Genomic DNA, 16,228 nt, shown 5'->3' on the forward strand with positions numbered 1-16,228 from the left:
AAAAATAATTAATTAATTTTTTTAAAAGAAAATATTTTTTACGATTTTGAACGGAAGAGAAATATTGTTTTGTCGTGATTACCAACGCCATCTAAATTTTTGGTTTTGTTACATTATTTCTATTATTAAAACAGATGGCACTAGTAGTGACATGAACATGTAATGCGATCGTTAATATAATTCTGAGGTTAAAAGATATAAATTATTTACTTATTTTTATAAAGTTTCAAATTAAAACCTCGAATTTTAAAATCTGTCGTAAGTATTTATGTTGAATAATTTTATTTGTTGTCTGTGTAAGATTTTATAGTCTGTAAATATGTGATGAAGGTGGCTACGCGTCAACCACTACGTAATGTGGCGCCCTCTTTTGGCAAAAGTGTAAAACTTATCTGGTCGATAAAACAGTTTACGCTAAAAATTAAATACTGCATGTGAATAATCAGAGAAAAATTAAGAGAAGTTGCACCTTCCTAAATATTTTAACTAAGTAGGAATATTTACAGTTCTTTAATTTATTATGAAAGCATTCAGAAAAGTATAACTTCTTTTAAGGTCCGAAATGAAAAATCTAAATTTCGCGCCAATTATCAGCGGCTCTCTGGTGTAGTTGAGAACCCCGCGACAGGAAGTGAGTGATGAAGGTGCTACGCAGGCGCAAATTGACCTTTCGGTTGAAGAACCCGTCGCTCACATGTGAGTGGCGATAAATATCTTAGTTATATCGTGGTTCTGCTTTTGTAAGACTTAATTATAGTTTTTGTAAGTATTTTTAATAGTGAATTAAAATATGTGAAAAAAAGTATTTTTAAATGTGTGATATTTGTGTTTAAATTGAAGAATTTAAAAAGCGGCACCGGCACGTTTGTCAAATTTTGCTATTTTTCTTTGATACTAATATTGCGATCAATAATATGTTTTATCAATAATTTTTACTTGTAATTATTAAATTTTAATGTTTTTAACACAAAATTGAAGTGTAGTAATAATTTGAAATGTAATTTGTTTAGCCTGGAAGACATGATCAAGATGTCTCTAAAAAGGCACATGTTCGCTTACCACACGGCTTGATACTGAATTTTTAATTCAGATGTAGTTTAAAAAAGAGTAAACTCTTTAATTTCTAATCTTTTTAATATTTACATAGTGTTTTATTTTGATCATTTAGATTTTCCGAGATACAAAGTTGTAGGTTTTCCTCTTAAAACGCTAGGTGGGGTTAGGTCGTCTGAATTTTCGGTCTGTACCTAGTCACATATTTTTCATGTCTAGATAAGGCAGGCGTGCCCTGTAACTACACGGTGGTTAAGGAAATTTTAAGTGCGTCCTGAGTTTTTGTAGTATAAAACGTATGTACTCACTTTTATTGCATACACATGTTCAATGCATTGCAATTAGTATAAAATAGAATAGTGTTGTAAACCTAGCGATACATGTGCATTTTATAATTACCATTTAACATATAAATTTTCGTGGATATGACTTCAATCACACCTGCTGCCACATTTTCAAGAAATCGAAATGTGTCCCGTGAATTTTATTTCTTTATAAAATATTGAAGATGTAATTTTCTAAGTGCATGTGTTTTAAGAAAATCCACATTTTTCATCAATGTAAATGTATGTGTAACAAAAGTCCATTGTCACATTGTGAGTGCTCAAATCCATATCTTATGATGCACCTTTTGTCCTATATGCTTTAACTTCAAAAAGCAATAAATCAATACATATATATAGATTTTGATAGCCATGTTTCTTTGTGTTGAAAGTCTTCAATAATTTTAGTTCTTTCAAATATAACTGGCATTCTCTATTTATAAAATTAATAGATTTTAACATTATTACAGAATTTGCTATTAATTGATATACATACTTGCTTTACTTTAATTTGCAACTCTAACTTTTAAGTGCATTTTTTCGAAATATGTGACTTCTACACATTTAAGCCACATGTCAGCATAAATATGAAACCATTTTTTGGAATCTGTAATTTAACAAACACACTAATTTCTAACTTGCTAACTTAAAATATTCATACTATATCTAACCTTCTTTGACTAATCCCAGATATATCCAAAATAAAGGTTCATTCACATATAAGTTCAACGAACTCTGCACAAATATTCATCATAGCACATTGAGTCATATCTACAGTTAATGCCAAGGTTGTATGTGTGTTGTGTCACTTAGATGATTTTGAGATTTCACTAATACCTTATAATTGAAAAGTTTTGTTGTCATTGTTGACTACCATTTTGTGTATACTATACCTGTATCACATGATAAAGTCTCGACTTAAAATATATCATTTAAAAATTTTGCATTGTAATTCTATATTTAAAATCTTCATATATAATTGCCATGTGCCACATCAAACTTTCACTTTTTAAAACACGGTCTATATTTCTCCTTCAATTTGTCTCGTGTAACTTATCTATACTAAATTAATAGACAAATAAGTTGCCATTTCAATTTAAAACGTATTTTGAATGATAATTATTTTAAATATGTTAAGTTGCTGTTAAATTTTGAGCCTATAGAGTCGCAATTGCAGTTCATACTGTACTTGTGCTGCGGGTACTCATAAATGAAATATCAGTTCCGACTATGCGTCTCACCTTACTATTGTATTATGGGATCACCGTACAGGAACACAAGATTTATTATAATGTACCTATTATGAGTAAAATCTGTATTATACATGTATATTTCTCATACAAGTTAAATCTTTTAGCAGATCACTGAAACCCAAACTTCACAACAATGGGCGACATTGAAGACACACATTTTGAGACCGGGGACTCCGGTGCCTCAGCCACCTTCCCCATGCAATGCTCGGCCCTCCGCAAGAACGGGTTCGTGATGCTGAAAGGTCGCCCCTGCAAGATTGTAGAGATGTCCACCTCCAAGACCGGAAAACATGGTCACGCTAAAGTGCACTTGGTCGGCATAGATATATTCAATGGAAAGAAGTTAGTATTATATATATAATTTTTATTATAATAATAAGGTATCATTATAATTTAAAAACTTGAGTAACAATAGATTATTGAACGCCTGATCTCGGATTAAAGTTTAAAGGAGATTGCTAGCTTCATTATACCGTATACGAAGTTGAATATTTAATTTGTGTAAGGAAAATTACCCGTTAATATTAAAGTATCGAGCCCATAGAGTCGCGAGGGCTGTTTTATATAGCTCTCGTGCTGCGGGTACTCGGACAGCAAATATCAGTTCCGTATATGCGTCTCATTCTGCAACTGCTTTGTGGGATCACCGAAAAGGAACACATATATAAATAAAATACATTAAAATAATATATAATAAACATTAATAAACGTCCTCTGTAGAATTATGTCAACTATTCTTTAAAATGCCAACTCACGAGGTAGCAGTCATCGATTGACCTGACTACATTTATTTTTCATACAGCTAAGTCTTTACGTTTGTCTTTCACCATAAGAAAGCTACGATTTATTTTAATCAACTCTACGGACTCGTTGCTTATGTGATAAATATTTAAAAAGCTAATGATATCTAAGACTCGAGAGTATTCATTTGAATGTAACTTATATTTTTCGGATTACTTGCTACGCGTATTTTATTATTTTTAGAAACCACATACTCCTGACGTTTCGGTTACTTCGCAGCAACCGTGATCACGATCAGACGAGATGTGATCTCACATTATGTAGTTCTTGAAAATAATAAAACACGCTTAGTAATCCAAAAAACATTAATTTAGTATAGAAGCAAAACGAATTTCAATCTTTAAAACATATATATATATATATATATATATATATATATATACGTGTTGAGTGTTAAGATGTACAGGATGCAAAAATCTCTCAAAATGTTGTATTCATAATTAATTCTATACTACACATATATGTTAATGTAATATAATCCCAGGTACGAGGACATCTGTCCGTCCACTCACAACATGGACGTGCCTCACGTCAAGCGCGAGGACTACCAGCTGACTGACATCTCCGACGACGGCTACCTCACATTGATGGCGGACAACGGGGACCTGCGCGAGGACCTCAAGATACCGGACGGAGACCTGGGCCTCCAGCTGAGGTCCGACTTCGACAGCGGCAAGGAACTGCTGGTGGGTAGGGGGCGAAGTCCCGACATTGAGATGTTTATATAGAGAGAGATTGATGACTCTTGATGTAATATATCTCTCAAGATTTCACTGACAATTAGAAATTCTATCAACCTGTGCTTAGTTTAGACATAACAGAAAATGCTGGGTTGTTGACTGATTACTGAATTATAGATTACTTGGGTTAATTGATGAGAAATATTGATCAAAATAGATAAATATTCATCAAAGACAATACAGAGAAGGTTTGGTTAAAGTCATTGTTATACACAGTCCTAATACGTGTTCGAGTGTAGAGTCTCTGGCACATTAAGTGATGTGTTGGTGCTAAATTAACTCGTATATAAAATTACCTCCCAACACCTGAGCTGGTTGAGTATCAGCTATATGGATATATGGGTTTGAAGACAAATATGAAAAGATATTTTTATGGATAATAAATGTATTTCTATTACATATTTTAAATCAAACCTATGGAAGAATAACTTTATGAAAAACTTATGATTGAAAATTAATCTGTTTAGTAGCGAATTTATCAGTTCTAAGATGTGATAACAGGTGATTACAATTATCAAATCCCCATTGATGATATCCGATAACAGAATCTTAATGTAATGTAAATGTTGTCTCTCGTTTCCAGTGCACCGTTCTGAAGTCTTGCGGCGAGGAGTGTGTGATCGCGGTGAAGGCAAACACGGCTCTCGACAAATAAATAAAAACAGCATTTATAGGGATTATAACAAGCATATAATTTTTTTACAATCAACAACTTACATAAATGTAAAACATAATATTATGTATAACTTAACGTAAAATATGTTCGTTTGACGCGGGCTTCACTTCTCTCCGCCGCCGCTCACACCGTTACAAAAACTGGGAACCTCTTAAAGATTTTACTCTACAGTAAAGAAACGTTTACATCATTCCAAACTATTACAATACATCGTCTGGCACATGCGGTGTGAGCGGCGGCGGCGCGTCGGACATTTTGTTTTGTTTTGTTTGTTCTGTTTTCGCTTCCGTGTCATGTTAAGTTGCGAGCCGTCAGTTTGCGATCTTGTATGAGACTCGTCGGTGTCTGGTGACGGACGGGACGCCCGTACAGAAACACGGACGCCAACTCGAACTTGATAGCCCGTGCATTGCTAAATTAAATAATAAATACATATAACAGAACCGACGAATAAGGTTAAAAAAGAAAATACAAAAAAATAGAAATAAAGAAAATTCTTAAATGTGGTGTGTGATTGATTAGTCCTCAAGCGAAAAGCCTCGCTCGTAACACTTGCCGTACGTTCAGGATACAAACTTGTACAACGACCTGCCTCACCAGCCAGTGCAGTGATGCTACCATCGCTGTCACCACCAACCCGGATCACTTCAGCCAAGACTGAAATGCATTTTTTAGGTAAAGAAATATTTAAATAATCTAAAGTAGGCGCTACGTTTAGGCGAGATCGCATAGGCCTTTCCTTGCTCTGCAGTCTACACGGCTAGTACTAAGCGAGTGTTGCCTTCGAGGGCTGGATAGGGTACTTTTTACTGTATGTCATTGGATGAACATCAAATTGTCAAAGACGATATATGATATACGAATATTATATAGTAAGGATGTAAGGTAAGGCCCTATAGAAGAAATATTTTTTTATGCATTCAAAATTCGTACATTGCAAGTAGTGTTAATCTAAGGCTGTATCTGACTATACGGTAACGGTTTTTTTTTTTTATTACGTTCAGATCCACGTGTACATTTCGAAATTGCATAATCGTTATTGTTGATGAAGTTTTTATACTTAGCAGCTTGTAATCAAGTTATTTTTTTTTTAATTTAATTTATAAAAAAACCTAAAGTATTTGTAGATGACATCGCAAGGTGTACAATAAAATACTTTAGTCTCTGAACAATTTTTCTTTCCGTCGTTCTTAACCGTTTCCTTTGTACGTGATTATATTAAGTCCAGTGTAGTGTGACCCGCACGGGTATTGTATTCCCAATGAATTTACATTAACCATTGTAGGTTTTAACACGTGTAACTGTATCACGTACGTGTCGAGATGACAGTGAGTTTATTTTAACGGGGGCGAGGGTTGGATCGAAATCCGGACGATAGTACTGAGTTGTATATACGTAAGATTTGGATTAGCTCGATGTTAGTATTATAAATCTTCAATGAATAATCCACATGTGCATTTTTTTACTTGTGTCATTTTGTTAATGTGCAAACATTACCGAATTACGAAGCATTCAGCTCTTGATATTTAAATGTGAAACAGTCTGTCGAATTAATTAAAATCTGTACAAAATAATTACCGTGACTTGTGATTCCACTCGATTATTATTATTTTTTTTTTGTTTAGACCCCTTTTTATTTTTCATTATAATCTATGAAGGTTTTTTCTTAGGAAAATCGATTTATTCTTTAGCAACTAGAAAGTAATGAGCTCAAGAATTTTAATGTTGATTCATGTGTTTGTGACAAAATTACCACAAACAAAGATCAATCAACAGGATAATTAATGCTAAAGAAAACACGCCTTACATTCCGGTGATGAAATAATTTATTTGAAAAAATTCTGAAATTTATCAAACTTGAGTAATATAAGGAGCCATCCGTGAAGTACGTCTGCTACGAACCCCTCCTGTTGTGACGTCACGCATTTTTTAAATGTATGTAGTAGGTATGTATTCAAAATTCACGTGAACTTGAATGTCTCACTAGCATAACATTACTACGCCGCTTTAGAAGTTAAGCGACGTCGCATGAGAGATTATCTCATAACAAGAATGCTAAATTATTAATAAATATAGATCAAGTTCCTATTTTTTTAATTTTCAATTCACATCCGAACCGCGTTTTAGTATTTTAATATGTGACGTCACTATACTAATGACCTCCCGTACCTCTCTCCCTCCCCATTTACGTGTAACTTTATGGATGGCCCCAAACAAATATATATCTTGTTGCGACAAAATCAAATAGTTATAGCACAAGTATTGTGTTTCGAAGGCTAGCTACAACTGAACTCAAATATTCATATATAGACAATTTAAACCAATGTCTAGTCTATCTCCATGTATTTTGAATCCCGCTGAATTCTTGGGAACATTGCGCAAAAAGATGGCGGAACTTCATTTCAGCTCTCATTTACTGGAATGGCGGAGTGACGAGATATTTTTAAACGGAGCCTCAAAGACTGCTTTGGAAATATATACTAAAATATAGAAATAGTTTTATTTCTTCCTATATTTCAGTGACTATATCTGTTAGGTTTAAAGAACTAGTTACCCTCGGCACAGAGTCTTAAAGTAATAGCGAATTGTGTAAGAAAAGTATAAAAATCAATGGCTACATGGACTGGAAATTGAATTTTCATGAGACAATCAATTATTTGGTTTGTGTAAATGTATCTTGAGTTAATGTTCGAGGTACAGTATCAGTCTTTAATTTTAATGTGCAGCGTTCCTCCAGTAATGTCTCACAAAATGGCTGATGGCTAGCCTGCATTTATAGTTATGAAACACAAGTTGATACTTAGATTTTTCCGTTACAATGGTTCAGTATTACAGTTATAATCAGTCGTAAAAATTATTCCAAGGATTATAGTGTATTATAGCTAATTCAAGTCTTGATAATTCGATCTAAAGGCATTCAGCTGATTTTTCATAGGCTTTCTATTTAAATAAAAACATCACTAATTTTATCTCATAATAACTCGTCCATTATTTTGTCGTTTCTGATTAAATTCATGCAAATAACATTTGAAATATAGAATTTTTAAATTATCTAGAAATAAATATTATAATCTCTGAAAACATTAGCCTGAAGAGAGCGGACGTTTTACTTCATCTAAATAAATAGATGTAACAAATCGTCGAAGCTAGATCTCATGCTTTAGAGGTTAGGGAATATATATTGTCGTAATGATGTAATTACTCCATCAAGAAATAAGTTTCGAGAACTTAAATAGCCACTAACATAAATTGTTTTAGTTCAAAATGTTTCTATCGGAGCTTGTTATGGGATACACATCAAATTAGGAATATTTTAAACCCTTAAACCTACACCTGGGTCGCACGTCCCAGGCACTGTTGAAACTCCTCTCCCTGCATCCATGGACCCGGCACCCGCACGGTGAAACCATAGAATGTTGAGAGGTTTCGTCTCATATTACTTCACACATTATTTTTTTATCAATGGAATGTACGACGTCTTTCGCTCCTGTTTTTGTGTTCTCCTTAGGAGTCACGTTTTTAATTTATAATATTATTCAAAAAAATAGATTCAATGGAAATGACATGAGATGTACCACGGCCGGAGATTAAAGCATTGCTAATATTCGACAGTTGCACTACTTATGCATGGGACATTCCGAGCGGTTGTGGCTTCTGAATGTCGACTTCACTGTTAATTTGACTACTATGCTTTATAAACACTCGCCACGTTTTATTAGGGCAGATCCAGTCAACACCGAACCCTTTTCAGCGTGAATCAGCAGAGAAGTGAGAGTAATTTACGACGAAGGTTTGGAAGTTTATGAAATTGTAAATTTTAGTTTCTAAATACTTTAAACCCTAATTGTCAGACTAACATTTGAATTTATTTGATTGAAGTAACGTTATAGAACATTTATTGTTGTTTGTGATCTTCTATAGAATGATATAAAACACGTATTATTTTCTAAAGAAAATTAAACTAGGTAAGTGTGCTGGTAAATATAAAATCATACTTCTGTATAAACATTTTTCTGCTTTAAATTGTTTTCATATAAACATTTAGAAAAACGCCAGGAATTAGGTTTTTGTAAACGTTGCAAATGATGCTTACCGGGGTAATTAACAAGGACAAATCGCAATTTTTGTTATTAAAAATAATAATCAATCAATTTAATACGGTTTAAAGCTCTTAACATTCATCGAGAATTCGTACAAATTTAAATTACATTATTAAATGGGCAGTGAAAGATAAAATGCACTTGTAAACATCAACTACCCTCATCACCCGAACTGTCAGATATTTCAATGATCACACGCGGGTCATTTTCAATCTCAATGATGCTCAAAGTGTAGTTATCGCCGAGCTCTCCAAGACGCTCCTCTATCTCTTCTTCTGGCTCCTTCTTTATTTTGATCTCATCTTTATTTAAATCATCAATTATTCTGCTGTTCTGCAAACTTGTAGATGTGTCGCCATCTTCTGGCTTTTCCTGACATGAAGATATATCTCTGGATACATCAGTCTCATTACAACTGTCAACATCTTCATCACATTTAATGAAATCCTGTGTTTGATTTGAAACGGCGGTAGATGGCGCTGTCTGCATCATTGTATATCTGAAAGTATCGATGTAATAATACTTAGAAATAAATTATTTTTTCAATCGCGTTTTTAAGCAATATATGATTTTCCTAACTCTTATATCATACGGGAAGCCAAAATATGAAAAGATAAAAAATCATTTTATAATTTAAAAAATCCTCAGGCCTCAGAACGAAAGTGATATTTACTGAAATAATTTTCAAATACTAATGAATTATCTTTTATGAATGGTACTTAAAAATGGCGGGAGGATCTTTTTTAAATCATTATGTAATAAAAACTTATAACCCCTAACAATGTCTGTGTGGCCCCTTAAGGCAATACATATTTAAACTATTAACACAATAGTATATAGAACGTAGTAAGTAATGGAGACCTTTCTAGTATCTCCGATTCCTTCTTGACAGCGGCCCGTCTGTTGTCCTCTAAGCGCTGTAACAGCGCTGGATCGCTGTCCGCGGGGTCCGTGTCGCAGCGCTCCAGCTTCACTTTGTGCAAGAGGTCCTGCCACTCTCTATTCTGACGTCGCTTCTGAAGCGCGCGCCCGCATTGTGTGAATAAAACGCGAGCTGATGATATACAAACGAAATGTTCACAATATTTGGCTTTTTTGATTAATATTTCAATAACATTGCAGTAATCCTAAAGGCGACATTATAATTATAAAGAGTTCTTTACTTCCTTTATCGGCAGGCAGAGCTATATATATATACATTTGTAGAAGATTTCTATTTTTCCTTCTCTTGTGTCAGAACCTACACCACACGATCTGCTCTTGTTCCCTTTTTAAAAGGGTTTCTGGTAGAGATCTCTTTAACGAGATAAGTTATCTTTGTGCCTCATTTCTTTTATGATATTGTAGATATTTCTACTTTTTCATACATTTTTATTTTTCCATCAATACAATCACCACTTCAGGGACTCAGAAAATCATTATCAACAAGCGAATACGGTATGGTCACTGTTTATGTAAGGTCTTCATTAAGTATACCCTAACATGACCATCTATATAAAAACTTAAGTTTCTGATAGAATTCTATGTAAAACGTGAAAAATTCTCTACTTTTTTGTCCACTTCCATAAGAATCTTAAAAACTTCATTAGGAGAAACTGATTGAGGACTTTGACATAAAGTTAATTCAGTGGAACATTACACAACCACCACAGATATATTAGCTTCCTTTGGACAAAAAATTGCCGTGTTGGTATAACTTAATGTTGATGCTGACAAACTAGGCCATGTCCTGTAGAAAATGTCGATTGAAACATGTAAAACTCGTAGGGAAGTGAAAAATTTCTTGACACAAATCAAGATGTCATTCTTTTACAACACGCGGGTACGCAAACGTGATTGTGACTGTCGCTTGTCATACATTGGATAGACAAAGAGGAGCATCGATACAAAAGTTAAATAACTTGTCTTGGACATTAAAAATAGTACGTCCAAGTCAGCATAAATCAACAACCAACAAGCCAAAGAAAATCATTTCAACAAAAAACAGATTCTACGCATCCACGGATGACGAAGTTGAAAAAAACATCCAAATGTGATCAGGGAAAATGACTGCAGCCATCTCAACCTTGGGGTTCCCTTGTAAATCCACATTGAAAAATTCTAAGACTATAAAACAGATCGGGTATATTACTAACAACGAGACTAAGTGACAGGAAACTGTCATCCCACCTCTCTAAGAAGATTACTGCAAATAAAACATACACAAATTATATCCAAAAATGTTTCCGCTTAAATGTGTTGTAGTAATGAAAATCTTAAGTCACATTAGTAACATTGAAAAGTAAAATGTTGTACACATGTATATCGCTAACAAGCTAAATCGTTGCCAAGTCAAGCAATTCACAAACAGCTGATACCTTCTCTGAGTATTTCGGGTCTCGTCCAGCCGAGTTTGTCTTTTTCGTTGGCTTCGCTCACACACTGCACTACATCACTGAAATCTGGGAAGGGCGGGTCGCCGTCACTGCCTATGTTATCGTTGAGGAAGGCCTCCAAACATCTCACGGGACCGTCGGGATGACCTTCCACGACCTTGAGATGTATCTGCCGTTTCTTAACCGGTGAGCTCCCGGTTAGTTCGCACAGCTCCCGGTACAGTGAAACTATCTTAGCCTTAAGCCTGAAATTAAGTTATTTTATATTTAGTAATCGGTTTTTTCTTTGTTTTGATGCAACTCATACAGCGGGTAGTTCGATAGCGGACCAAACAAACCTTAATGAAAGTATGAAAACGACACGACAACTCAAGAAATACGAGAGCGTATTTGGTAATTTCGTCCAGAGACGCCTAGTGTAATTACCAAAAAAATGATTTTTATTTAGTCTTTTAATGATATATGTTATTTGTGTAGAATTTGGGCGGCATGTAAAGGTTTTTTTTGACATAGCACCTCACTGTTCTGTAATTTTAAATCTCGATTTATATTATCTAAGCGCAATCGTTTAAATTCGTTTATCGTTTTGTTTCGCGAAATAGCTGTGTCGTACAAGTGTTAAATTTAAATAAAAAAATCACGTAGGCTTTCGAAAAGTCGCGATATATGAAAATTGACGCAGTAAATACGCGTACTGCATCCGAGAACTTAGAATAATTTTAACAAGCACTCGCTTAAATATAACGATATGTAAATCCTACGTGAATTCAAAGTTTTTATAAGAGATTGTCTAAAATCTAAATCATCAGCGCATTACTAGTGTTCATGCTGTAACATTATCTATAATTATAAAAGTAAGGCATATGCTGTTTCTCTTTTAGAAGAGATAACTAGCAATTTTAATGAAATACCTAATCAATAAAATTCTCTTAAAAGTTAAATCTTTGTCTACCTTAAATATATCTATAAATTAAATTCTTGTGCGGCTAAATTAGTTGTACTACCAAGTACCAATTTTTTAGCCATTCTAGCCATTATTTAGTTATATTTCATTATGTAAAATTTCTTATTGTTTTCTTCATTCCTTTTATTATTTTTAACGAGAAAAAATACTCCATCTAACGTAAAAAATATATTCTATTCATGATCATAACTCACGTAAACTATTATTACGGGTTCGATCGGTAATTAACAGCTTTTTATGTGCTATCTCCCCGAAGAATTCACCGAGAGGTTGATCGAGTGCAGAACTGATAGTGGGACTGATAACAAGATATCATTTCACGACTGCTTGAAATGAAATATCAAATTGAGAATGCACAAGTTTTTTCCGCTCATAAAACGACTGAGTGACGAACAGATACATATCGTCAAAAAATTTATATAGCAGGATAAGGAAAGCCATTCCTAAGCACTATACGAAGATGGCTTGGGATCTTTACAGACGGTTCTGAAACGAGACAACTACTGACAACAACTATTGAGACGAAACAATTTTTCTGTAAGAATATAAGAATATTCTCTGCTACAAATTATGACTTTAGCTGTTAGCCCTATTGGCTTTGACAGCGTCACCGGGAGAGGTGGGTGGCCCGATGGGACCTACCCGTTTAATTCGGGCCTGAAGATCCCGGGAGGTACACCCGTCCCAAGGGTGCCTCTAATAGGCCGGACCTCCGGAGCCGGACCGGCTTAGGACGTTGAATTGGAGGATGGCATCGGGTGGTGGGATTGCATGGTGATTCCGACGGTAGAACGTGTTTGAATCAGGAAATTTAAGACGTATAGCTCTCATGAGCCACACAAAAGTCAATTTTGATTCAACATGCGTACAGAACATTATACAGCAACGGACCTATAGAATGGTGGTGCTGATCATTAATATATGTCACTGAAACTCGACCACTAAGTTATCATCTATCTTGTAATGTTTTAACTTTGAACATTACTTTGATATTAAGGAAGTAAATAAATTTTACCTTCTATGAAAATCGGAAATTTGGGATAAATTTTCCAGTCGGTAGTGATCAAAAGCTCTATCACTTAATAAACAGAAACAAACCATTTAACAAAAAACTTTTTTGTAAAATAATCACTCATCAAAATCATTCTGTAAACACTAACAGCAGTTGTCATATAGTTAGTTAGTTACGTAGGTGGTAGAATGTGTGATACATTAATAATTTTGGATATTGCTGGTACATATTCTTCTAGACAGTCCGAGGATTGTATCACTCAAAGATAGCTTGGCATCCTCGTCTAGATCCTAGGCTTTAATCAGAGTAAAGACAGTCAGTATATATGGCCATACAACTAGAATTATATAATCAAATATTTACAGCAAAGTCACATATGAAGGACAATAACCAATCTATGTACTGTAATTATACTAAGAATTAACAAAATACATCTAGCCCATAAACTAATATTTGTATGTCGCGAGAAATAATCTTATTTGTAAATTAATAATTTTTAACATAGAGAAAGAGAAAGCAATGAGAGGCAGCACACAAGACATGAAAGAATATAATGTTTATCGAACAATGAATTTGTATAAAGAATATTTTATGTATGTACATATGAAAACCAACAGAGATGCAGCACTTGTATATAATAAAACCATTTGTTGGATATAAGCTACAGGTAATAATGAGAATTGTTAGTACATGTACATACTTTTCGCTCCTAATGTAAGGTGAGTTCACACTGTCGTCGTCGACCTCTAGTTCATCGAGCTTTGCTATGACAGATTTACAGCGAGCTATTTCTTTTTCGATCTTTTTGATTCTCTCAGCTTGCGGCGATTCTTGAATAACATTAACTTCCAATACTTTTGTTGGTACTAAAAGTTTATTGTCCTCTGTACCATTGAATGATTCGCTGACACTTCTTAAATTTAATTTCGAATTATCACCGTCACTGTTATTCACTATATTATTATTTATTTTATTGCTCTCCTCGGTTAATACAACATCATCAGATTCGGAGACCAAAATCTTTGGTCTTTTACAATTATTATCAGGGGAACTTTTCCTTTTTAATGTTTGTTTATTATTGTTATCTGAAAGCAGGTAAAGAAATTTTTCTGAATTATTTACTAAATGTATTGAAATGTCCAAAAGTTGAGTTGAGCGATGAGATGCAAGACATTTTACAGATTTTAATATCAATAAAGCTCAGCAATACTATACCACCAATATTAGTTGCTAATGTTATAGGCTTAATCCTTTTCCTAATTGCGTAAGAACGCAGAGTATCACAGATGCGGCTTATATGAGTAAATTTATTTTTCGGTTCAGTTTCAATGAGAATAATTGACTTTTCTATCAATTCCCTAAAATATGCTGATTTTTTAAAGGACGGATTCGATTCATTGTAGCACTTCAACAAGATTTTATTGATAACTTTGGACATGCCCCGAGAGTTTTCAACATCGTAACATTTTTCAATAAATTTTGCAAACAAACTATTTTCTTCGTAAACATATTCAAAATTATGTTTATCGAGGCACTTTTGATCCACGTAAGTAACGGACTCCAACACCTATTATACAAAAATATTTTAGAAATATTTCAAGCTTTTAAAAGTTCATAAATTGTTAATAAATGTTTAAATAGATTTACACAATCATCTTCAGTGTCTGACGAATTCACATTGTCAGGAACTATACTCATATTTAAGTATTTTTCAAATAGGTACTATAATTTAAAAAAGCATAATTATATAAAACTCAATATTATAATAAGTAAACTGTTATCACGTTGTATTCAAGATATTCAAGAATCAGCATGTTTCTTGTTTTGAATGACTACTGATGACTATTTTTTGACAGAAATATAATAAGGTTGCAACTGTAGACATAACGGACGTACAAAAATTAAATTAATATTATTATTATTTTTAATTCTGTAAATGAAAAGTTATCATTGGAAAAATTTCATTTCGTTTTAGTCGTCGTATTCAGGCGTAATTGGTAATTATTGAAAAACGTGAAAATTATAATTCATTAATGTTATTAATAAATAATTTATCTTTATTAGACATAATATCATGTCCTTTTTTTATTAAGTTACCAAAAAATATTTTAAATAACACAGACAAAATATTAACCCTAAGTAGTTAAAAATACAAATGGTATTTAAAAGTCTAACCACCAACCAATAAGAGACAGGCTATGACTTAGACTTCGCCGTTTATGCTGCTTCAACGTTCGTTTATCGTTATTACGTTTGGCAAACATAATGTTCAATTTAAATATTAAGTAAGATCTTGACTATACAAATTTTATCGAAACTGACATCAGTTCGTAGACTTAAAATTATTCCTAAGGATGGTGGTATTTTTAAAAAGTCCTTAAATCCATTCGAAACTAATGAAATTATTTTTATACTTGTCTTTTCAATCGAAACAAATAATATTGTATTGTAACTTCTCATATGACCTTGTTATTTCCCACCTCAAACCAAGGAGTTTCAATGTCACATGATTTTTATCTATAGGGTCGTGTTGAATTCAATTTTCAATTCGATTACTTAAACATATGTTTGTGCTTGGTTTTTGCATAAATATTTAGTTGAAAAGTAATAATCAACTAAATATTATTTTTATCACATAGATTCTCCATCTGATGATAAATAACTAAGAAAAATAATAGTAAAATAGATTGTTAAGTAAATAGTTATAGTAGTAGTATGTAAAAAATAAAATAAATTTGACAGAAGTGAGTAATGCTTTCAATGCCCTCTCTCAAAAAAGATACAGGGTAATGTGTTATTACATATAGCCTTCTTTACTATATGAACATGACAACTGTTGTTGGCTATAACTTTAGAGATCACCAACGTCTCTGGGACTATTCTTTGTCATACAAATACGGAGGCACTCGATTATCATCAAACGTTTCATCT

At 33.4% G+C, this 16,228-nt stretch overlaps 2 protein-coding genes across 6 annotated transcripts; one reads left to right on the forward strand and one right to left on the reverse strand.

Moving 5' to 3' along the window:
* The first annotated feature begins 601 nt into the window (after positions 1-601).
* LOC116771123 (eukaryotic translation initiation factor 5A) lies at positions 602-5,348 on the forward strand. 5 transcript variants are annotated; one of them, XM_061523397.1, is made up of 5 exons: positions 663-762; positions 1,273-1,349; positions 2,734-2,971; positions 3,915-4,116; positions 4,754-5,348. In XM_061523397.1, exons 3-5 carry the CDS (start codon positions 2,763-2,765, stop codon positions 4,823-4,825), a joined length of 483 nt encoding a protein of 160 aa, XP_061379381.1. In that variant the 5' UTR covers positions 663-762; positions 1,273-1,349; positions 2,734-2,762; the 3' UTR covers positions 4,826-5,348. The 5 variants fall into 5 exon arrangements, with proteins under 5 accessions (XP_032518738.1, XP_032518739.1, XP_032518741.1 ...); XM_061523398.1 differs by having other exon boundaries at positions 2,737-2,971; XM_032662847.2 differs by lacking the exon at positions 1,273-1,349 and having other exon boundaries at positions 602-762.
* A 3,619-nt stretch (positions 5,349-8,967) lies between these two features.
* LOC116771372 (death domain-associated protein 6-like) lies at positions 8,968-15,154 on the reverse strand. Its single transcript, XM_032663217.2, has 6 exons — positions 14,945-15,154; positions 14,513-14,864; positions 13,998-14,382; positions 11,304-11,566; positions 9,808-10,000; positions 8,968-9,445 (listed from the first exon to the last, which is right to left on the reverse strand). The coding sequence occupies exons 1-6, from the start codon at positions 14,993-14,995 to the stop codon at positions 9,097-9,099; spliced, it is 1,593 nt and encodes a 530-aa protein (XP_032519108.2). The 5' UTR covers positions 14,996-15,154; the 3' UTR covers positions 8,968-9,096.
* Positions 15,155-16,228: the final 1,074 nt, after the last annotated feature.

Source organism: Danaus plexippus, chromosome 17 (genome assembly GCF_018135715.1).
Source record: "Danaus plexippus chromosome 17, MEX_DaPlex, whole genome shotgun sequence".
NCBI lineage: Eukaryota > Metazoa > Arthropoda > Insecta > Lepidoptera > Nymphalidae > Danaus > Danaus plexippus.